The sequence below is a fragment of the Girardinichthys multiradiatus genome, chromosome 4 (assembly GCF_021462225.1).
Source record: "Girardinichthys multiradiatus isolate DD_20200921_A chromosome 4, DD_fGirMul_XY1, whole genome shotgun sequence".
Taxonomy (NCBI): domain Eukaryota; kingdom Metazoa; phylum Chordata; class Actinopteri; order Cyprinodontiformes; family Goodeidae; genus Girardinichthys; species Girardinichthys multiradiatus.
In genome coordinates, this window is record NC_061797.1 from 19,471,134 (window position 1) to 19,494,209 (window position 23,076).

General features: G+C 37.9%; 1 protein-coding gene, 1 long non-coding RNA gene and 2 other non-coding genes across 5 annotated transcripts in view; 3 read left to right on the plus strand and 1 right to left on the minus strand.

The window, feature by feature from the left end:
* Positions 1–14,753, minus strand: part of LOC124866820 (protein TANC1-like) — a 45,333-nt gene extending 30,580 nt beyond the window's left edge. The window contains exons 1-7 of one of the 2 annotated variants that reach the window (XM_047362783.1): positions 14,461–14,753; positions 14,176–14,268; positions 12,914–13,105; positions 10,871–10,963; positions 9,352–9,482; positions 6,151–6,451; positions 5,257–5,538 (exon numbers count right to left, since the gene is read on the minus strand). In XM_047362783.1, coding sequence (XP_047218739.1) covers positions 5,257–5,538; positions 6,151–6,451; positions 9,352–9,482; positions 10,871–10,963; positions 12,914–13,105; positions 14,176–14,239 — 1,063 coding nt within the window. In that variant the 5' untranslated portion in view covers positions 14,240–14,268; positions 14,461–14,753. The remainder of the gene's footprint in view (positions 1–5,256; positions 5,539–6,150; positions 6,452–9,351; positions 9,483–10,870; positions 10,964–12,913; positions 13,106–14,175; positions 14,269–14,460) is intronic. The other variant, XM_047362784.1, reaches the window with a different exon arrangement.
* Positions 14,754–20,100: 5,347 nt separating this feature from the next.
* LOC124867556 lies at positions 20,101–22,408 on the plus strand. Its single transcript, XR_007038101.1, has 4 exons — positions 20,101–20,257; positions 21,426–21,581; positions 21,869–21,924; positions 22,296–22,408. It is a non-coding gene; the product is annotated as an uncharacterized LOC124867556 (long non-coding RNA).
* On the plus strand, positions 21,644–21,776 carry LOC124867657. The gene has a single exon (XR_007038120.1). It is a non-coding gene; the product is annotated as a small nucleolar RNA SNORA31 (small nucleolar RNA).
* LOC124867656 lies at positions 21,960–22,091 on the plus strand. Its single transcript, XR_007038119.1, has one exon. It is a non-coding gene; the product is annotated as a small nucleolar RNA SNORA31 (small nucleolar RNA).
* Positions 22,409–23,076: the final 668 nt, after the last annotated feature.

Genomic DNA, 23,076 nt, shown 5'->3' on the forward strand with positions numbered 1-23,076 from the left:
AAGACAGACTGTGAATACCAAGTTCACATTTCCCTTTTAGCTCACATAATTTTCTTCTAGGATTAACTTGTATTTAGCTCCATACATGTTTCAATCAATTCAATCAAATGGCCAGCTTCCCTTTCTCTACTGAAAAAGGCATCCCCCACAGCATGATGCAGCTGCCACCATGTTTCACAGTGGGGTTGGTGTGTTTTAATCTTCTGCTACAGAAAGCGTTTAGCATGTAGGACAACAAGTTGGGCCTGGGATATTGTTTTATATCCTAACCCTGCTTTACAAATGTACCCCTTCCCTATCTATTGTGTTCCTTGGTCTTCAATTTGCTGTTTGCACTAACAAACCTCTGATGCCTCGACAAAACCACTGGATATATACTGAGATGGATCTTACTTTGTAATCAGATTACATCTGATGGGAGTTTGTTGCACTGGACTTTATTTAGGGAAGTCTGAGTAATGGTGCTTAGTACATATTCATGCCACACTTATTAAGTATCCGACATTTATTTATTGGTACTGGCCTTTATGTATGTCATATATATGTAGAAAACAAAATCTTGTAAAATGTGAAAATCTGATAATACTGCCGTCTCTAATCTCTTCAGAGTGGGATGAATGAAAAGCGAGAATACTGTTGCACTATACTGTCAACAGGCCAGTCAAACAAGCAATACAAAAAGTGCCAATTTCTTGTACATAGAGATATCTCATAGTCTTTAATGATCTGACAGTGCAGTGATAGTCCTCACAATTACAAAATTCATGTAGCTGCTCTTAAATGAAACAAGTATTTTTCATTTCTCATATATTTCAAACAACGAGACAGAAATTTGTTGCTGTACATCCTTCAACCCACACTTCTAAGATCGTGTTCTTCTGATACATCTGCTAGCTCTATGTGTCCATCATCCTCCAGAAGCAGCCGCAGTGTTACTGTGAGAGACTTTGATTGAAGGCCTGTGAATATTATAATTATTGGGCTGTTAAGAGAGCATAAAACCTGTTTTGTGGACAACATGGCCTCCCTTATGCAAAACAAGTCCGTTTTAACTGCTGTAGTGAAATTATAAAAATACAACCAGATGTAAGAAATATGCAGCGAAAAGGTAAAAACAATAGTCACAATAAAAAAAATGTCTTCCAACTGGTTGGAGAAGGCTTTTAGGACATGGCAAATGCATGAAATTATAAACAAGAGTGGAGAATTGCAGCTTGAAAGAACATCCACAGTGAGAGGACGGAGCGCAGTCTGCAGAAAAACAGTGTGAAGGAGGTGTGGAGTGGGATGAGAGAGAGAGAGATTACTGGCTAAAGACAGCCAGGCCAAATGTCTGAGAAAACCATCAATACAGTGAATGAGTAAAAACATGTTTTCAGCCAGTTTAACACAGAGACACCAGAACAACTCATCCTTCCACCCGTTCACGGTCCAACCTATCCCACACTCGCTGCCCACCTTCATCTTTGCTGCTGATGACAGTTTAGCTGATTGCCCCAGAACCCTTGTTGTTCCTTCAACGCTTTAAAGGTTAACTGTTCAGCCTCCAACAAGCCCCCAGTGTCTCCGAGAGGTTAACATCATCTAAAGACATATCTGAGGTGAAACAGTCACTCAAATTAAGCTTTTCTGTTTCAAAGAAATTGAGAAAATTTAGTTTATTTTAAAAGTGTCTATGTTACTTCCTTAGAAGTTTATATTAAGTATATCATGACAAGTTATGGTTTTAAACTCACAAAAATCGCGGTTCTTTAGTGAAATACCAACGCAGCACTTCGTCTTACCCATCTACCACAGAGCACTGCCAGTCAGCTGGCTAAATGAAAGCTACCACACTTTTCCCTCAACCACAAAAAAAGACAACTTTGAATACTTAAAAATATTTTTGTTATGGTGAATCACAGACAGACATGAAAACAGTAAAATATTGTGTGAAATAGTAACATTTATTTGAAATCTAGTACCAAATGTTGTAGGTGTTTACATATTCCATAAGTCTGTTTAAAAGCAACAAATATACTGTAAGGATAACATTATTAGAAATGGTAAAAATTTTAAATATGTAATCAATCCAATCCAATCATATAGTCAGGTTCAGAATCAGTTACATACATTTTAACTGAATCCTAGTTATATTATAACTATATATAGTCCAGATGGTAAAAAATTCTCAATCTGACAAAATCCAGCCAATTGAAGTAAATCTTTGTCTTTACCACAATTAATCCTTTTCAACAAGCAGTGAGCAACAGCGGACAGTTGAATGCATCATGTCATTAACTTTGCAACAATCCCTCATACTGGGCATGCATGTAGTGACAATGGGAAGAAAGTCTCCCTTTTAACAGGGAGAAACTCCATCTGAACCTGGCTCAGTGTGACCGGCCATGTGCTACGGCCAACTGGGGGTTTAAAAAGACAGAGCAGACACACAGAAAACACAACTAAGTCAGTTCAGAAACACCATCAGGAAGCACCCTGTAAAGTTTCCCACTTGGATAGTCTGAGGTTCTTGCCAACCCAACTTCAAAATCCAACACAACGGCTGCACACAAAACATGTGGTGATACCCGCAGCTTATCTGCACTAGCTTCAGTTGTATGTAACTAAATGAGTCAGTACTGAACAACATCTGTTTGAGCAGATGTTGCTATCACGTTTGAATGCATACAATGGAGAGACAGGAAGCATTGTGATCAGCGTATATAGCTAATAATAGTCAGCATCATCACAGAAAACAACAGAAAAAGTCCATTGATTTTTCCTCTGTGAAGTTGGGAATGATGCCATTTCTAGATGTGAGTTCTGATTTCCAAGGTATTTTAAAGGCAGAATTAGCAACAGCTGGAACCTAACATCTCAGCAAAAAGACTGGAAAACAGATAGCCTTACCATGTTTCAATGCATTTAAATCTGGAGAAAAAGGCACAGTTTTAGCTAACCATTTGATATGTAATTCTGTATTTCTCTAGTAGGTGTTGCTTCTCTTAAAGGACAATAGAAGTAACCATTTTGTTTAGTATTATTTCTTGGCCATTTCACGACCTTAGTACAAGAACAAATTACTGCACCCACTGGAGTTAGGCAAGTCAACATGAAAACAAGATTTATGACAGCTTTAGAGGTCGTAATGAACTGCTTTTGTTCATCTTTTATGGCAATCTATTCATTACCGGCTTTAATCTGTACAGTGTTCATTAACAGAAGTAGCAGTTTTGAGATATAATAAGCAATCAAGTCAAATTTCAATACATTTCTCAGTTTTCCAAAAACAAAAAAAAGCATCTACCTGGCCTGCGCAGATTGTAAATCCAGCAAATAAACACAGCTGAAATTGAACATGCCAGTTTAATAAATTGTTTCACTTCCACAGCAGCAATGTGTAGCTTGTAAAGACACCTGCTCCCACCTCAGTTCTAGTTGCAAAGCAGTAAATACATTATTAGCGGCTTTTCATTCATCTTAAACACAAACGGAGGGAAGCTGAGGAATAATATTACACAATTGTTTTGCAAAAAAAAAAAAACATTGTAATGTCATCTAATTTAGGCAGCACCAACTACGAACAACTCTCACTTTATGGCACTTTATAAGACAAATGCGTCAAGTTTATGTCCAGATAATCACTACAGGTCAAAGGTTTTAGAACGCCTTTTTCACTGAATGGATCTCTATATTTTCATGACTATTTAAATTGTAGATTCTCACCAGAGACAACAAACCTGTGTGAATGAACACACATGGAATTATGTAGAAAACAAAATGTGAAATAACTCTAAACATTTTTAGATTTTAGATTTTTACAAAATAGCCACCCTTTGCTTTGATGACTGCTTTGCTCTCTTGTCATTCTCTCCATGAGCTTCAAGAGGTGGTCACCTGAAATGGTTTTCCAAAGAATCTTGAAAGAACTTCTCAGAAGTTCATTGAGAGATGGCCAAATGTTAATATTTCAGTCATCACAGCAAAGGGGGCGGCTACTTTAAGGATTCTAAAATATAACATATTTAAAGTTATTTTATCACTTTTGGTTTGCTACATAATTGCATACATGTTCATTCAATGTTTTGATGCCTTCATTGGGAGTTTACGTACATGTAAATAGTCATAAACATAAAGAAAACCATTAAATGAGAAAGGCGTTCTAAAACTTTTGACCAATAGTGTATAGAATCCAAATCAAATTCAAAATTCAGAATCAAATTGAAATTCAATTACATTTAATGTAATTGTGCTGCAATATAATCTAGCCGGATTCAGGGAGATTATTTTAATCTGAAAAACATACAAGAACTGTCGCACACCTCCAGGTTCTGACTTTGCATTGCAACAACATTTGTCATCCAGCAATAAGTTCCATGTGATCTTATTGTTAATCACAATGTGCATTCAGCTTCACGTGTTTGAATTCCTAATGCATGTAAAACAGGATTGTTGCTGCCACTGTTCGCTTAATCTTTATTCCCAAATTCATCAAGACTGTATAAATGAAAGCACCAGCTGACAGACGAAACTGGCAGGCATTACTGTGAATCCGCTCCTTAGGGAATCTCTCCGTTTGCTTCCACCACAAATGAACTGACATCTAAGGGAAGAAAAAGAGCCTTGTGCACCAGCAAAAGATCGTGACTGTGGAGAAGAGGGGAGGGGCGGCGTTACTTTTATGATAACTGGAGGCCTCCCAGGACTTCTAACTGGTGCTGCTCACTGAACGTATCTAGCTTCAGTGTTAAGTAGAGCACCAGTTCAAGGTGCTCTGCATCACAGAGATCTTGCAGATTTATGCCCTAACAGTATTTAGAAAGCATCAAATCAACAATCAATTCAATCAATTTGCCATTCACACCAAATTAATCACTCCACTAATTAATCACCCAGGTCACAGCTGTTATATTTATGCTCTCATTAGCCTATTTCATGTACAGAATAATGGAAGCTTTGGCAACTCATTCACTTTCTCACTAATTATGTCTCATTTGTTTAAAGTTTACAAGAATGAAGGTGTGAAAGTGGCACAAAGTGGCATGAAGAAGAGTTATGATCGGGACTATTTTCACATTTCCTGGAGTCTCTGCTCCTTGATTAGAAACTGCAATGTGACTCAAAGAAATTCATGTTAATTCATGAGCTTTATATGGTGCAGAAAGGTGGATCTTTTTCTTAAGTGTTAGTACAAGTGCCATCTTCATAACTCATCAAACTCTCTGTGAAATAGCAAGAAAGAAAAATACTCAATGTGTCTCGGTTACATTATACCTGCCACTGAATTTGGACGGGGCATCACGAGTGAAGAGGAGCCCTGAATGTGGTGCTGTGGGAGGGGTCTTTTTGGTGCCGGTGGTGTCCTTAGCTCCATGATCTCGGTTCTGGGTAAGGCCTCTGGTTGTGAGGCCATCAGATTGTCCCTGGTTTGCCCAGGATGGCGGTCGTCGCTGGCGTGGCCCATGACACCAGCACTGCCCCCTGGGCACTCCTCCTTTGTCAGAACATCGCTGGAAGTGCTGCGCTCCTCATTCTCAGAGGAACTTGTGATGGTTGCTGAAAGAGGGAAAGAAAATATGTTGAAAGCAGTCCATCCGAGAACAGCTTGAGTAAGATTGTAAACAGTTTTGAAGACGCAAAAATTAGCCTTATTTTGAACAACACAAATTTACTCAATCGAAAGAGAAAAACAGGACACATGACCTCTTTGATCAGCAGGACTTCATTGCGCTTGATGTGTCTTTTGTAATCAACTATAAATACAAACTCTATTTAAGGAGAAAAAAGTGTCCTATTTTGAGAGAATCAGACACATACGCAACAAAGACAGCAGTGTCCCAGTTTTGACAGCATGGAGCTGAAGCCTTAAGGCCGAAGTGGCACAAGCAGCTCAGAAAAACCACATGTCAGGTTAGGGTGCACGTTTGAAGATTAAAAACCTATTTGAGTTTCAAACAACTTCCTATAAGTTTCAAGATTTATTTTAATTAAAAACATTTAAATAGTTTTACTTTGCATTAATTAGGTCAATGATAATTTTACAGCTCAGTGTGTTTACACTTTTGCTGACACTCTTGTACAGGACATGCTTCAGCTGCTGATGGAAAAAAATATTTGAAATTAGATAATGTGGAAGTATGGTATAAAAAAAAAAAAAGCCATACTCACCTATAATACCACTATCCTTGCTCTCCAAGGTTGAGGTGGGGCTCTGAGATGGAAGCCCAGGACTGCTCACAGAGATGAGTCCAGAAGTAGGACAGGGGGCAGGGCTGTGTGCAGGGCTAGAGAGGGTCCCACAGGGGCTGGTGCTAGAGCCACAATGAGGGGAGGTTAAGGGTAAAGACTGGGTTAGGGACTGGCCTCCAGCACTGATACTCAGGGTGGATGTGGGGCTCTCCGTACAAGGGGAGGTGGTACTGCAGGTAAGAGTGGAGCTGGGACTCCCCCCTTGGACAGAGGTGTCACACTAAAAAATAGAAGAAATTCAACATTTAATTGGATATAAGATAGTTGAAGATCCATCCATCCATCCATCCATCCATCCATCCATCCTATCTGTTGTTTTGCAGGGTTTGCATTAAACTCATTGTGAACCTTTGTCTTTAATATAAAAAAAATTGAGAATCCATTGGATCTGAAAAAGTATATAATCGGGACATGAAAAATGGACAGAAACCCTGAATAAAAACTAAAAATGAACAAAACATCAGATGTTCAAGGAAGAAAATATGTCTGCCTTGCACTTAAAATTTGTTAAAAAATTATTTTTCTACACTAATTTGTATCTCACTAAATCTTTCACATGGACAGTACTATACAACCATCTTTAGTGAAAATGTTGCTACAATCTTTGAATGTATAAAAGGCAGAGAAATGCATTGTTAGTAGCCTGGCCACTGAGTCCATCAACTGGCAAACACATGGTCACAGCATATGTAGCCGCCAGCTCTTGTATTGATTTACTCTCCTCTGTTTCTGTTTTACCAGGAAATCTTGAAATTTTTCCAACTATACTTTTCTTTTACTACATTTCTGATGAAGCAAAGATTGATGTGTCTTTGAATAACTATGTTTTTGGCTGTTGTTGCTTTTTATCTCTATATGACAAATAATTCCTGGTACTTCTGAGTACCACTAAAGGCAGGTCAAGTACCATCATTGGTATTGATACCACAACCTTTTATTGTTTGGTTTATGTTTGTTTTTACACCTATCCTGTCCTGAAAGTTTAGGCAAACTGTACGGTAGGTCTTGTTGCCTTCGCTGTGTCAGGGCAGATTTGCTGCACAAGAAGGGGGATAGTGGAATATTTCACATGTTGCATAACTGAGTTTATTGAGTTAAAGGAATGAAACCCCACAGTGCTCTGTTAGCAAGTTAATGTTAAAGTCTATAATACAACAATGAGAAGAAGCCTAAACAATAATGGCTTGTTTGAAAGGGTTATCAGGAGAAAGTCTTTACAAATAACAGAGGAGCATAACTTGATGAATGCCTTCTGAAGCAATGTTCTTTAGAAACATGAGACCAAATGTTTTGAAATAATGTACAACAACCCACGTGACAAATAAAAAAAATAAAAACAAACACAGCAAATCAGCACAAATACCCTAACTGTCAACTATGGTGGTAGAGGGGTGATGATTTGGGTCGGTTATGCAGTCATAGCACCTGAGTACTTTGTGTATACCAAAATATTCAGGAGTCAAATGTGAGGCCACCTGTTTAACAATGAGAGCTTGGCTGAAACCGACCATTTTACAGGACCGTTCTCCCAAACACAGCTGAAAATCTACAAAAGAATGGCTGAAAAATTGGCCCAGTCAAAGTCCAGGCCTCAGCTTGATTGAAATGATGGTGCCCTAATACATGAAAAAAAAACTTTCACTGTGTGTTCAAGCAGGTTTGCTAACCAGGCAACAAAGTAGGATGAAGAAAAACCTTGAAAGAATCTTCAAGTACATCTGCCTGAAAGAAGATTTTTTTTTCCATTCATTGTATGGTACATTGATTGCTTTAACTAAATCAAAATGAGACTGTGGTAATAAAATGTTGCCCAGCACTGCGCTATACAAAAATGCTTCAGGAACTGCAGAAATGATGCAAAAGGGAAATAATTAGGTCTCTAATTTGGGCATCAAGAATTTAGGCATCAAGTATGTTGTTTGTATCCCAGTTTTGGAGGCAGCTAAAGTAAAATGTCCCATAATCCCTCCACAGACCATGAGATGAAAAAGCAGTAAGACTCTGTGGACGTTAACTTTTGTTGCAATGATCAGACTCTGGACTTCCTGCGCCTCTTCTTACAGGGGCATGTCTGTGGGAAACCACCCCGGCACATATAAGGGGAAGTGGCTCTCTCAAACATTCACACTTAAAGAGGATTTCTTCCATTTCCAAATCATGGCGAATTAATAGCATCAGCCCTGACCCTTTTAACATGACTTTCATCTGCATGACAGCGTTTGCCTTGAACGAACATTCAGATAGGAACCAAAAGTTCTAATTTCCTCAGTTTTCATAATTATTGTACTTAAAATTAATTCAGTTACTATAGAAATGGGTAATTTACCCACAAATCAATGTAATAACATGCTGCTGATTCACTCAGATCTGAAGAAACATAGACAAAACTGATGGTAAATTGTTTTTCTAGCTGTAAGGATGTTTTTTTCTAATTTACAATACTATGCTAAAATGGGAAGATGAAAAAGAAATCTGTGATATAAGGAAATTGTGAGCATTATACATTTATTGTAGTAAGACATTTTGCAAACGTGTGCCAGGTTATATATAACATTAGAGATTAAATAACTAAATAAATGTATTTACTTGCTTTTATCACACACCCTGGGAGATTTCAGTCCTAAACTGCTGAGTTTTTAAGGAGGCAAAACTAGCCTTGACTGAAGATTCCTCGTCCTTTCCTTTGATTATGTGCATTTACAGTCTCTTCATTACTGATGCAACGTTTCTGCAACACAGAAACTGTTGGGAGGCAATGCAGTGGAGTTTAAACAGCTCGCTGTTATTCCCTTTATACTAAAGCCTCATCTATCTTAGCCAGGACAACCCACATTCCTCATATGAACCGTGCTATCTCTGCAAAGCTGACTGAATCTGGAGCTCAGGTGGTGGAATGAGGCTGAGAAAATGGGCCAAGGCTGAGCAAGGCAATGGCACAGAGACTCACAGAGGGGTTAAAACCTGTCGGCTGCTGAGTAGAAATGGTGCTCTGTGGATGCTGATGAAAAATCTGAACCTGTGTAGTTTATTTTTAAACAATAGCTTGATTAAAAAAAGAAAATAATCTATATTACTCATGCCTAATGACTTCAGAGGGCTGTAAATCAATACACATCCCACCTTCTTTTCCCTCCTGTCCTCCATAGGAGAGCTAGCAGTGCTGCCCGTTGCTTCGCCCAATAAGAAGCATAGTCTGGTCATCAGTTCCTGGGTAGAAAGGGAGGAGCCGAGGTGGGGCTCCACGTGGAGGTCTGATAGAAACACAAAAGATCAATACACATTTAAAATCGCAAAAATTGGAGAACGTCAGACACAACAAAAACTCAGTTTGACAGACACCACCCATGTTTTGCTTGTGAGGTTCCCAGCCAGCAGCAATCAGCAGTTGACTGCAAGAAATGCATGCATCCACAGGTCATCACAATCCCCAGCTGCACCAATTATGAGTGCACAAACAGTAGCCATCCAGTCCCCGGTTAGAGTAGCAGCGAGAGGCTGAACGAGGTTGCGAGATTCCCTGTTCATACGCCTGCCAGGTGCTCTCTGTCAAGAGATGGGCTGTGAATTTCAACGAACTTAGTGGAGAGCCCTGGATCTCGCCTTCGTCGTTTCTCTCAGGAGAGACTGAGCTGACACGGGCCATAAGCTGCATTCATTCATCACTGTTTAAGCCTCCCTCATGCGTTGACCACTGCTCATCTGAGATATGTGCTCACCTCAGCAAAGAAAGGCTGGAACGCAGATATTTTTTGTAAATCTCTGTGCCCACCGTTCCATTCCTACATCATCATACCGTATGTATGTATTGATCTCAGCTGAGTAACATGAATACTAAGTAGATGGATGACAGGACATCACGGATTTCAGGAACAGTTCACTCCTCCTCTCAAACATCTTTTCGTTGAGACCTCACATTCATTTCTTACTCCCTCGACTGCTTCTTTCTAATTCTGCTCTCCATTGAAGATCCTATATCACATTCCTTTTGGTTTTTTTTCTTTTTTTAGACCACACAATGTGCCAAACACAAAACCAGTATTGAGAGGACTAAGGTTGATTTTAAGAGGTGAGACACTCCTTTCACAGTTTAAGAACCTGCACTGTGTACTTCAAAGAGGTGTAGAGGGAGAAAAAGTTTACTTTCAGTTAGCAGAGTTCAATCTGGAGCAACATGAGGACATTTTTGCATGTCCAGTACTATTCATCAAACCACCTGGCAGTTGCCATTGGAAACAGGAAGCTGAGAGGTGCCTGGCAACTGGGAAGGGAAGATGCCTCACGAAATCTGTTTAGCCTAAGGGTAGCCCTCTGGTCAAAAACACAGGGAGAAAAAAGCTTGAGGAGGTGTATTTGCACAATGATCTGCGAAAACAAAATTTAGTGAGGACTCAGGAAATAAAACAGATCGTTGCTTAAAACCACAAAGACATCATTTACCTTAGACACATCTTCATGAAAAAAAAAACTTATTATAAAGCCTTCAGGGTGTAATTAAAACCCAAACACTCATTTCCCTGTTCCTATTTCACCTCATTCGTTCCTCTGCCTAAGCCCCACTCATACTCTTATTCAGCTTCATTGATCAGTACCTGGAAAAAAACAGACATTGTTAAATACACCCATGCACTCCCGGTCTCACCTCTGTGGCCTTTCTTGCCAAGGCAGGAAGCAAAGACAAGAGGTTCTCTCACGCTGGAAGAGCCATCCACATACTCCGGCTTCCTTGCTCGTTCTTTGGCCACAGCAGAGAGGCAGGAGGGAGAGGGAGGGAGAGCAAGTCAGGGTGGGAGGCAGGAATTGGAGGGTGGAGAAAGGGAGGGATGAAAGAAAGTGAGTGAGAGAGAGAGGGAGATCAAGCCTCCCCAAATGAGATCTGCGGTGCAGAATTTTGAATTGTGTCCCAAGAGTATCTAGCAGAATGTACACAGAGCGGGCCACGCATGCAAACATTATTCACAGTATTGTGGGTGTTTATCTATGACAAATTATTACCTCAGCTGTGTGTGTGTGTGTGTGGTAGGGGAATCAGTGCACTATCATGTGTGCGGGTGTGTCTCAAATCATGCATCAGCATCTCAGAGTTGTTGGAAGCAGGTTCTCCTGGAGAGATGAGACGTTCAAGGATGAGGCATTTGCAAACACCGGAGTGTGCTAATTTTGTATTCTCAAGAGGAAGTGACTGTTTGAATCGTGCTTGTCGATGGACTGAAACAAAACTATGCAGAGCAACACACTGTGTCAAATGTGATTGTTCGTGACCACCAAAGAGCTAGAGGTCCTGACGCTACAGATATCAACTTGCTGTAATTTTCCTTTCGTATTTGCTGGGGCTGCGGCAACGATGCATGCAATGAAATGTCATAGGACTGTATTTTTTCTGAATGGCTGGCTAGACTTGCTGAAAGATACTGCCACCTACTGCTTCTTCTATGTAAGACACCCCTGATACTTTCAAACTGTAGGAGCATTCAACATTAAGTCATTGCATTTACTCAAGGAATGCACACATTTTAAATTTGTTTTACTTGCAAATTATGAGGTATCTTTGTTCCTTTTACTAGTTTATGAAAAAGAGATTAATTCTAAAAACTACATTTGAAGCACTACTCAGTTCCTTGAATCCAGCTGCAACAGACAAGCCTTTTGGCAAGGGTGCACTTTCTGAAGATCTCTGCAGCATTATTATTTTGAACAAAATTAACTTGCAATTTATCTGACAGAAGCCAGCTGCAGAGATTTAGAAATACTGTTCTAATAAGCATGATAAAACTGCAAGCAGGACTCTTTTCTTAAGTACTTGCTGTCTGAACTCATTTACTTTGTGCCACTCCCTCGACTCCTGATTCTGCTTTGCAGTTGGGAGAAAATAAGACATGAGAGGAGGAAGTGAAGAAAGGAGTCTAGCGCACAAAACCTAAGAAATATGAAGATAGTTCCATCAAGGAAAGGATCTTATTTTGAGCAATTTTTATTACTAGATTATATTTAACCTGAAAATGCATTAATGACAAGAAAATACAAGCTGGGTTTGTATTATGATTTGTAATTCTCAGGTGAATGCAGTACATAAACTAACCATGATAAGTCTCCAGCAATCACAGAAAGACAATAGGTTTAATGTTGGTACATGTATGTATGTCATACTTCTGTCGTTTTTAAAGACCAGGAAAATGAGCTGAAAGACTTTTTTCATGATCTTTTTGTCTCATGTGGAAAGGAAGAGAAAAGGATGAAAACTCATCAGTCCTATTTTAAATCTATCCATTGTAAAGTATCTAAAACTACACCCACCAATGCATAATACCTGTGTGATCCTAAGCAAGCTATTGCCAAAATTGTATTTACTTTGTCTATGTTCATCAATTCCCAGATTAATTGGTGTATAGATCAAAGCTAATAAAATACCCTGACATTGAGCAAACTAATTGGGGCCATTGCCTTCAGTTGTTTCTCTGAATTATTAACTCTGACAATCTGTCTCATATCTTTTGGGCCCTGAGGACACATTCAGCATGCACTTGCACGTTCTGTCACATTTATGAACAACTGAACGCACAGTAGCTCTCTGCTAATTGAAACAAAGCCATGCAAGAGCTTCTTGGTCCCTTTACAACTAATCCCTTACATGCAGCGCTTTGTCACTGTGACATTGGTTTGTGTTGATTATTTCAAAGAAACTCACCTGGGAACTTGACGCACAATTGGGAGGAAGCCATGTCGCCCTGGCGAGGGAGAAGGGGGGAGGACGGTAAAGAAATGGACACGCCCTTAGTCAGTCTCTTCCGATTTAGTTGGCTGCCATTATGACCATGGTGGTGAGTTGCACGCTGGTTGCTGCCTCGATGCTGGATGCTGGGCATGTGTACCTCAACACCTGCATGGGATAGATGGGAAAATTGTTGATTTAACAGGAAGCAGGCCATATCTAACGTCAGGGTATGCTGTGTGAGTTGATGTAGAGTTGGTAACTTCTATTTGAGAAAAGATTTAATGGCCTACATTTCTCACATCAGTCAGTTCATAATAGTAACGTTTTCACATCCATTGCAACTGAAGCCTCTAAGCCTGGTCTTGAGTCTTCAAAAAGATATCATGCGACAGACGGAAACCTGCAATTTATAAATAGGTGTTATAATGGTGTGTGTATAGTTGTGCAGTTGTGTAGCATTTAATAGGTCGGGTTTTACTGTTATTATAAAATGCAAACTAGAATAAATATGCTATAAATAACTTAAATAAACTGTAAATCTACAAGATCATTAGAGGTATGATAAGATTAGATAAAGAAAGTCTTTCCTAAAAGATAAGAGTCGTGCCAGTGTACTGTAAACACACTATTTGAATTTAATGAGACTGACACAGTTCTCTGTCCTCTCTGTTCTTTGCTTCCCAGTGCAGCACATTATTAAATATTAATGAGCAACATGGTTGCTCTAATACTGAGCTCTACTTATGTTCATGTATCTTCACTGTGCAAGCTGAAATCTTCTCTGTACTGCTGCAAGTTGACAAGTTCACCCTCTGAAAAATACATGGGGCTTCCAGAACGAGCTGTTAATTCACTGACAGTACAACAACATACCTGCAAATCTGCAGGTTAATCGCATCCACTTTATTTACCCACACAAATCCTTTTAGATTTTTTTTTAGTAGGTCATGATGTTTGCTTAACCCAGTCCAACTTTGACTGACACACTTAAAATAAAAGCAGCGGGACACTGTGTGAAGGACAGAACACTGATGAATTAGGCTAATTGAAATGGCTCCATTTACCTCACCAGGGAGAGGAATATTAACAGCAAATAAAACAAGACTTTTTACCATGTGAAATACATTTCCTTATTTCTATACTGGAGACAGCATGGAAATCCTACAGAAAAAAGGCTGGGAAATAGCAGAATAATGAGAAGTTACTCTTTAACTTTGAATGTATCAATAGGTTACCTGCATTTTTCTGGCTCTTTTTCCCTCCTCCTTCCTTCTTGTTTCCAAACACTGCTCTGAACATAGCTGGACTCTTTCTCTGGTCTATATCGCCTTTAAAATAGAAAAAAAAAAGACACAATTTAGATTTGATGACATTATTTCAGCCAAGTCCACTAGTTCCACATTGCTCCCTGTTGACTATTTAGAGATCATTTCTGTCTTTCATAAGGTTAATGAGCGAAAAACATTTAACAGGGCTATTAAACACAAATGGTGTTCTCCTACAATTAGAGATATGGTTACCTTTATTTAAGTCTTCTTGGATGCCAGCATGCCTTCACATAAATCCACGGGAAGATGCAGAGAGACCACTTTCGCTGGCTGGCGGAGTCCAATTAAGGAGCGTGATGCGCTCTCTCAAAGTGATCAAGGGAGGCGGGAGGCTTCTCCTGCGCATGCATGCGTGCCTTGTGATCTAAATTTGGCTTTAGCGTTTATTTTTTAAATTTAACAGACCTTTATGTTTTTCGATCAGGCTATTTGTGTTACTACTATTGAGTACTAATATTATATTAATCTGCAAATTTTACAATTTGTAGTCATGTCAAAATGTTAGATACAGCCAGTTAAAGAATCGTAAACTGTTTCAAGAAACTGAGGAGAAATCATTATTTCACGCACCTCCTATTGTGAACACCAGGGGGGGCCAGAGCTACGAGAGAAGCCGGGGAAAAGGATTGGTTGGAGGCAGGATCTTGGCGCGAAACTTCGATCTGAAAACGCTGGTCTACTAAGAACCCCACAGTGGTAGAAATTATTTACTTTTGGAAGTGGCAGTAAAAGGCATAAACTGGTATGTGAATGGTTCAGAATGGATACACAGGAGGATAATATGGACTTTGATGAATGGACGCCAGTAAGTAGAGGGAGAGGACGCGGAAGAGGTAAAGCAGAAGAAGGAAAAATGTTAGACAGCCAAAGGAATAAAAGAGAGTTGGAAGAAAACAGTTCTGAAGAAGAGAGAGTAGTTAGGAGGAAAATCGGAAGGGAAGAATGTAAAATAATATTAAAGATAAAAAATGAAGAAGAAAAAGAGAACCTGAGTCCTATTTCACTATCTAGAGAAATTAAAAAAAAGATAGGAGATGTTGAAATGGTGAAGGTCTTGAGAGATGGAAATATACTGGTGGTGTGTAAAACTGAAGAACAAAGAAGAAAGGCTTTACAAGTGGAAAACATTTGCAAGAAAACAGTGACAGAGAGGAAGATTATAGGAGAAGATAAAATCATTCGGGGGGTAATTTATGGCATTCCTATGGAGGAAGATATAGACAAGTTAAAAAAAAGCATTGTTGGTGCAAAGGTAAAAAATCTCAAAAGACTGACAAAAAATGTAAATGGTGAAAGAGTAGGAAGCCTGTCAATTTTAATAGATTTTGAAGAAAAGGTGTTGCCACAAAATGTTAAAATAGGATATCTGAGTTTTTCTGTGAGGCCTTTCATTCCTCCACCACTAAGATGTTTTAAATGTCAGAGATATGGTCATATAGCAGCTGTCTGTAAAGGAAAACAAAGATGTCCAAAATGTGGAGAAGATCACAGAATTTAAGATTGTGGGGAAGAAGTGCAGGAAAAATGTTGCAATTGTGGAGGGAAACATAGAGTTACATTCGGGGGATGTGAGGTAAGGAAGAAAGCAAAAGAAATCCAACAAATTAAAATGACTAAAAACATAAGCTATGCCGAAGCAGTCAAAAATGTACAGAAAGAAAGATCAAGGGATGAAGGTCAAATTAGGATTCAAGATTATCAACAAAGAAAAGTAGAATCAGAGGAAAATGTTACAATGTCTGTGGAAAAACTGATATTATTCATAGCTTATGTCATTAACTGCACTGAACAGGCTAAACACAAAACAGAAAAGATTAAAATAATAGTCAGAGGAGCAGAAAAGTTCTTAGGGTTTAAAGAAGGATCTTGGGAAAACATTAATAAAAAGTTGGAAACAGATGGAAGGCAAGGAGGAACCCCAGCTGATAGAAATATATGATAATATTACAGTGGAATGCAAGAAGTTTAATCGCTAATGGACAGGAATTTAAAGGGTATATAGATGGAAATGATGAAAAACCAGAAATTATATGTATACAGGAGACGTGGTTAAAACCAAACCTAGATTTTGTGTTTAAAGGGTACAATAGTATCAGAAGGGATAGAATAGAAGGAAGTGGAGGAGGATGTGGAATATTTATAAAAGAAGGGATACAATATCAGATATTAGGAAAAGGCAAAGAGTTAGAATATATAGTAGTTGAAATTTACAATAAAAAGGAAAAGTGTAAAATAATAAATTTTTATAATCCATGTAAAATATTATCATTTGAGTTGATTGATGAATTAATGGGATACTTAGAAGGAAAAGTAGTATGGTGTGGAGATTTTAATGCTAACAGCACATTATGGGGAAAATGTAATAATAAAAATGGACAAGTTATTGAAGAAATAATGGAAATAAAAAATTTGGTATGTATAAATGATGGAAAAGGAACAAGAATTAATGTAAAAACAGGTACAGAGTCTGTGATTGATTTAACAATTGTATCAAATTGTTTAGCCAATAACTGTGAGTGGGACATTGACAAAGATACAACAGTAGGCAGTGATCATTACCCCATTAAAATCATAACAGGAATATTAATAAATAACAGGAATACAGGATTATATAAAAGATGGAACTTTAATAAGGCTGATTGGGAAAAATTTAAATATTTAAGTCAAAAGAAATTGGAAGAAATAGATGAGTCAATTGATATAAATAGTTTAACTATAAATATCTGTAAAAAAATATTACAGGCTGCAGAAGAATCAATAAAAAAAGGAGGAAGAAAGAACGATAAAAAAATTGTGCCATGGTGGACAAAAGAATGTAGTGAAGTAATAAAATTAAGAAATAAAGCATTTAAAATGTTAAAAAGTAACCCAATTTATCAGAATTTAATTGAGTACAAAAGAAAGCAGGCAAAGGTAAGAAAGATCATTAAACATACAAAAAGAGAATATTGGAGAAACTTTTGTAATACCGTAGGGAGAGAAACAAAAATTGATCAAATTTGGAAAACGATTAAAAGAATGAAGGGTATTAGAAAAGAATATGGATATCCTATATTAAAAATAGATAATATAACTGTAACGGAAGATAAAGAAAAAGCAGAAATATTAGCTAAAACATTTAGTAAAATTCATAGTTCAAATAATATTAGTGAAGAGGGAAAGAAAGGTAGGGAAATCACAAAGATGAAATATAAAGAATTAATGCAAAATAATGTAGATACAAATAAATTAATAAATGAACCATTTACACAAGGAGAATTGAACTTTGTAACCAGGAAAACAAAAAATACATCACCTGGAAAAGATCAAATTTACTATACGATGATAGAACATCTTAATGACAAAGCAAAAGACAAAATATTAGAATTATACAATAAAGTCTGGGAGGAGGGAGAGCTGCCACAGAGCTGGAAGGAAGCAATAATTATTCCAATAACTAAACCAGGAAAAGATAACACAAAACCAGAAAATTATAGACCAATCGCATTAACATCAAATATTTGTAAAATAATGGAAAAAATGATTAATAATAGATTAACATATTATTTAAATATTAATGGATATATATCTAGAAATCAAAATGGGTTTAGAAAAGGGAGAAGCACAAATGACTCTGCATTATGTTTAGAATATGAAATTAGGAGAGCACAAATAAACAAAGAAAATGTAGTAGCTGTATTTTTTGATATAGAAAAAGCATATGACATGATGTGGGTTGAAGGATTATTAATTAAATTAAATAAAATGGGTATTACTGGAAAAATGTTTAACTGGATTAAAGATTTTTTAACAAAAAGAACAATACAAGTAAGAATTGGTCAAGAATTGTCAGATAAATATATAATAGATAATGGTACTCCTCAAGGAAGTATTATAAGTCCGTTATTGTTTTCTATAATGATAAATGATGTATTTAAAAATATTGGTAAGGACGTCGGTTGCTCACTATTTGCAGATGATGGAGCTATATGGAAAAGGGGTCGTAATATCAAATTTATTGAAAAGAAAATACAGGATGAGATTATTAGAATAGAACAATGGGCAAATCAATGGGGATTTAAATTCTCAGTGGAAAAAACAAAACTAATGGTGTTTACACAGAAAAGGAAAAGAGAAAATATCAAACTAAAATTATACAATCAAGTTTTAGAACAAGTAAAAAATATAAAATTTTTAGGTATATGGTTTGATGAAAAAATTATATGGAAAGTACATATAGAAAAAATCATAGATAAATGCAAAAGAATATTAAACATTATGAGATGTATGGCTGGTATTGATTGGGGAGCAGATCGAACATCATTAAAAAGAATTTATACAGGATTAATTAGATCAAATATTGATTATGGAAGTATAATTTATGGATCAGCAGCAAACACTCATCTTATAAAATTAGACAATATACAACATCAAGCTTTAAGAATTTGTACAGGAGCAATCAGAACCAGTCCAATAGCAGCACTTCAGGTAGAGATGGGAGAGATGCCATTAGATATAAGAAGGAAACAGTTAGCAATAAATTACTGGATAAACTTACAAAGCAATAATCCGGATCATCCCACACGTGATATTTTAAAACCATGCTGGGAAAAAGAAAAAAAACAAGTTAAGAGTTTTGGTTGGATTATCAATAATATAGCAGAAAAATTTCAAATATATGAAAAAGAAATAAGTTTAATGTTGCCTTTGCCAGTAGTACCACCGTGGCTGTTACCAGAAGCAGTGGTGGATATGGCATTGATGGAAAAGAAAAAGGATCCAAAATGTAGATTAGATTCAAGTATAATACAAGAATATATAAACAATTACTATCATTATGTCCAGATTTACACAGACGCATCAAAAACAGATGAAAAAATAGGAGTAGCATTTGTAATACCAGAATTTAAAATAAAAGTAGGAAAAAGAATTACAAATGGATTATCAGTATATTCAGGAGAATTATTAGCAATATTGTTAGCAGTGCAGTGGGTGGAGGATATAAAACCATTAAAAACAATCATTTGTTCAGACTCAAGTTCAGCATTATTAAGTTTAAAACATAATCATTCAGAGGGTAGACCAGACATTTTGTTGGAAATAAAACTTACTTTATTTAGAATACAAAGAATGGGATTAATATTAGTGTTTTTATGGGTACCGGCGCATGTAGGAGTTGGAGGGAATGAGAAGGCGGACAGGATAGCAAAGAAGGCAACACAAAACAACATTAGCTTTATAATAAATATTAGTAGGTCAGAGGCAAGAAATATAATTAAACAGAGAATCAGGAAAGAGTGGCAAAAAAGGTGGGATGAAGAAAAGAAAGGAAGATGGTTTTACAGAATCAACAAGATAGTAGGAGAAGTAAGAACAGGAAGAAGGAGTAGAAAAGAGGAAAGATTAATTACAAGATTAAGACTAGGACATACAGGACTTAATTCTACATTGTTCAAGATAAAGAAACATAATACAGGAAAATGTGATCATTGTGGAGAGGAGGAAACAATAGAACATGTAATATTGAAGTGTCAGAAATATGAACAAGAAAGAACAATTTTAAGGAGAGAATTTGTAGGTATTAAAGAAAATTTTATATTGAGAGATACTTTGCAAAGAAGTTTAGGTAGCAAACATATTCAAATTATAATTAGATTTTTCAAAAGCACTAAATTAATAAATAAAATTTGATTGTTGTAATAGTAAATAAGATTTAAAACCATGAAGAACCACACTCCATACCAGTTGGTGGCGGTAATGCACATCTTCAAGTTATTTGCCAACTGCCAAAAAACAACACAGAAGAAGAAGAAGAAGAACACCAGGGGGCGACCATGTCAATTGAAGTTCTCTTTTCGTCCACGTGGGGGCGAAAGCGAGCATCAGCCAGCGACCTATATAACCTGAAAGCTAACGTTGTGGCGTCCTTTTCTGTAGTTGGAAGTGAGGAAGTTGTTCACAATGCTTCCCAGTGTTAAAGGTTCAGTTAATTCACATCCCAGGCGGCATAGTGAGTATTATCCCAGTTATTTTGATTAAATAGGAACCTCCGAAGAATAATGTTTACTTTTTATTTCACCAAACTGCGACCACGTGTAAAATAGCTAGCTCCACATTGTATGAAGCTAACCGATATTTTCGGCTCCGGGAGAGGTTGTAATTAATTTGTTGTTCATTGAGTTGGACCTTTTGGTTCAATTTCAGTCTTTCGAAACGTTGTTGGCTTTCAGCAGTGGGTTTTTAAGCCAAGCTAACCTGTAGTCTGTCGACTTGAGGTTGTTTTCTGTAATCAGAACAGAGGTCCAAGAAAGTTGATTATTTTCCAGTTGTACGTACATTTATTTTACAATAGATATGTTTGTGGAGGAGTTTAAGTATCTCGGGGTCTTGTTCACAAGTGAGGGAAGAATGGAGCAGGAGATCGATAGACGGATCGGTGCGGCTGCCCCAGTAATGGGGGCACTGTGCCGGTCCGTTGTGGTGAAGAGAGCTGAGCTGAAAAGCAAAACTCTCAATTTACTGGTCGGTCTACGTTCCTACCCTCACCTATGGCCATGAACTTTGGGTCATGACCGAAAGAATGAGATCCTGGATACAAGCAGCTGAAATGAGCTTCCTCCGTAGGGTGGCCGGGCACTCCCTTAGAGATAGGGTGAGGAGCTCGGCCATCCGGGAGGAGCTCGGAGTAGAGCCGCTGCTCCTCCACATCGAGAGGAGCCAGTTGAGGTGGCTCGGGCATCTATACCGGATGCCTCCTGGACGCATTCCTCGGGAGGTGTTCCAGGCACGTCCCACCGGGAGGAGGCCCAGGGGATGGCCCAGGACACGCTGGAGGGACTATGTCTCTCGGCTGGCCTGGGAACGCCTTGGGCTCCCCCTGGAGGAGCTGGAGGAGGTGTCTGGGGAGAGAGACGTCTGGGTGTCTACTGAGTGCTGCCCCCGCGACCCGGTCCCGGATAAAGCGGAAGACGACGAGTACGAGTAGATATGTTTCTTTAGAAACACAGTGACAAATTTATAACAGTTATTTTGCGGGGACTAATGGTTCCCAACGGACTATAATTAAGCTATTCCAATATTTCATCCATAAATAAATAACTAGTAAACTTTGCCTCCAGAAACAACCTCCAACCCCTGAGTGTGTTGTATTAATTCTGTAACATGTTTTTTTTCCACAGTTAATCGCATTTCATTCGCTGGTCGTCTCTTCCAGCCAGATGTTGGATGACCGTATCTTTAGTTCATTGACCAGATGGATGATGCTGCAGCAGGCTATTGAAGCAGCATAATGAATGTGCAGTGGGGGTCCCAGTAGAGCTGCAACGTAATTTTTTGTAAGTATATATGGTTCTGTTGACATTATGGAGAATATTTAATGTGATTGCTTGATTGCAACCTGCATCTTTGACAGCCTGGTCTCTCTGTTGTGGGATATCCTGGGTTTTATTTTTTCAGATGCAACAGTAAATCCCCCTGCGCTTTCTGCACACCTCTTAATGGTGTCTCGGATTGAATAAGGGAGAACAAACCAAATGCTTTTCTGCGTTTCTGTACAGAAAAATCAGTCCATATACTTCATGAGGACATGAGTTTAAAGTCTTCTCTCCCCCTTGTCTTAAAGGTTGCAACGGGATGACTCCTAACTTAATATTCTAGCAGCAACGAACCACTGAGCAGGTGAGCACCACTTCATATTTGTCAGAGTGTTTGATTTGCATCCACTGATAGACCTGAAGCAGGCTTCACTGGCTTCTTGGTTTGCACAGCGATGCTAAAGTGAGCCTTCCTCATTCTTTCTGACTGCTAAATTTTACAGTAGCCAGATTAAATTGAGGAGTACAAGTCAACCTGCTGGGTGTGATGCAAGCCCTTTTTTAAAAATGTAATTTCATCCAACTTGAGCAAACTGCATTTTGGAGAAATTCAAACTTCAGATATGCAAAAATGACCAATCACAGCAATGGTTGTAAGTTAAATGTTTGTTACTGAGCTTGGCGCAGGAAGACTATTTCCTGTATTTTTATACACTGAAACTTATTTTCTTGCAGGAAATGAACGAGGCCTTTCTACACCCTCACCTTGCAGCACTTGGATTTTATCATCACTCTGAAGACTTGCTGATGTTTGCAGTTTCTTCTAATAAACCATAAAAATCCTTAAACGTGTTTCATTCTCAGTTTTATCTTCATTGCAGTTTCATATAGCTCTAATTGACAGCAGCTGTCGTCTCTAGGTACTTTACAAGACAAAAGCCTCCAATTATCCAATGAAGATCAAACTTTATAATTGCTCGTTTTAAATGTCACAAAGCAATTGATGAATAATCTGTCTTTATATAAGTACATCTGAAAATGAAAATATTGTGAAAGTTCAAAATTCTCAATTCAGAAAGTGACACATTTGTATAGATTCATTCCAGAGTAAAATATTTCAAGCATTACTAGTAATTGTGATTTACAAAATACTTTCTTGGGCCTCGTTTTGCATTATTTACTGAATCAATGCAGCCAAGCTAGATAATCTGTTGTATTGTCGAGGGATAACTACAGGCAGATCACCTCAGTGCGGCGCCACATCGATGCAGTAATTCACGCAGAAAGCCCAACGAGGTAATGAGTGCTTAGCAATGAACATACTTCAGAAGCCTGACATGTAATATTATTGTGGGGTTTCATCTGTACCATAATCAAAGATATGAGAAATGCTTGAAATATTTCACTCTATGTAATGAATTATTAGTTTCACATTGTGAAATGGATGACAAAAAAATATTGAACTTTTTGACGATGTTCTGTTGCAGAGATGTACCTATACTTGATCACACCGTTT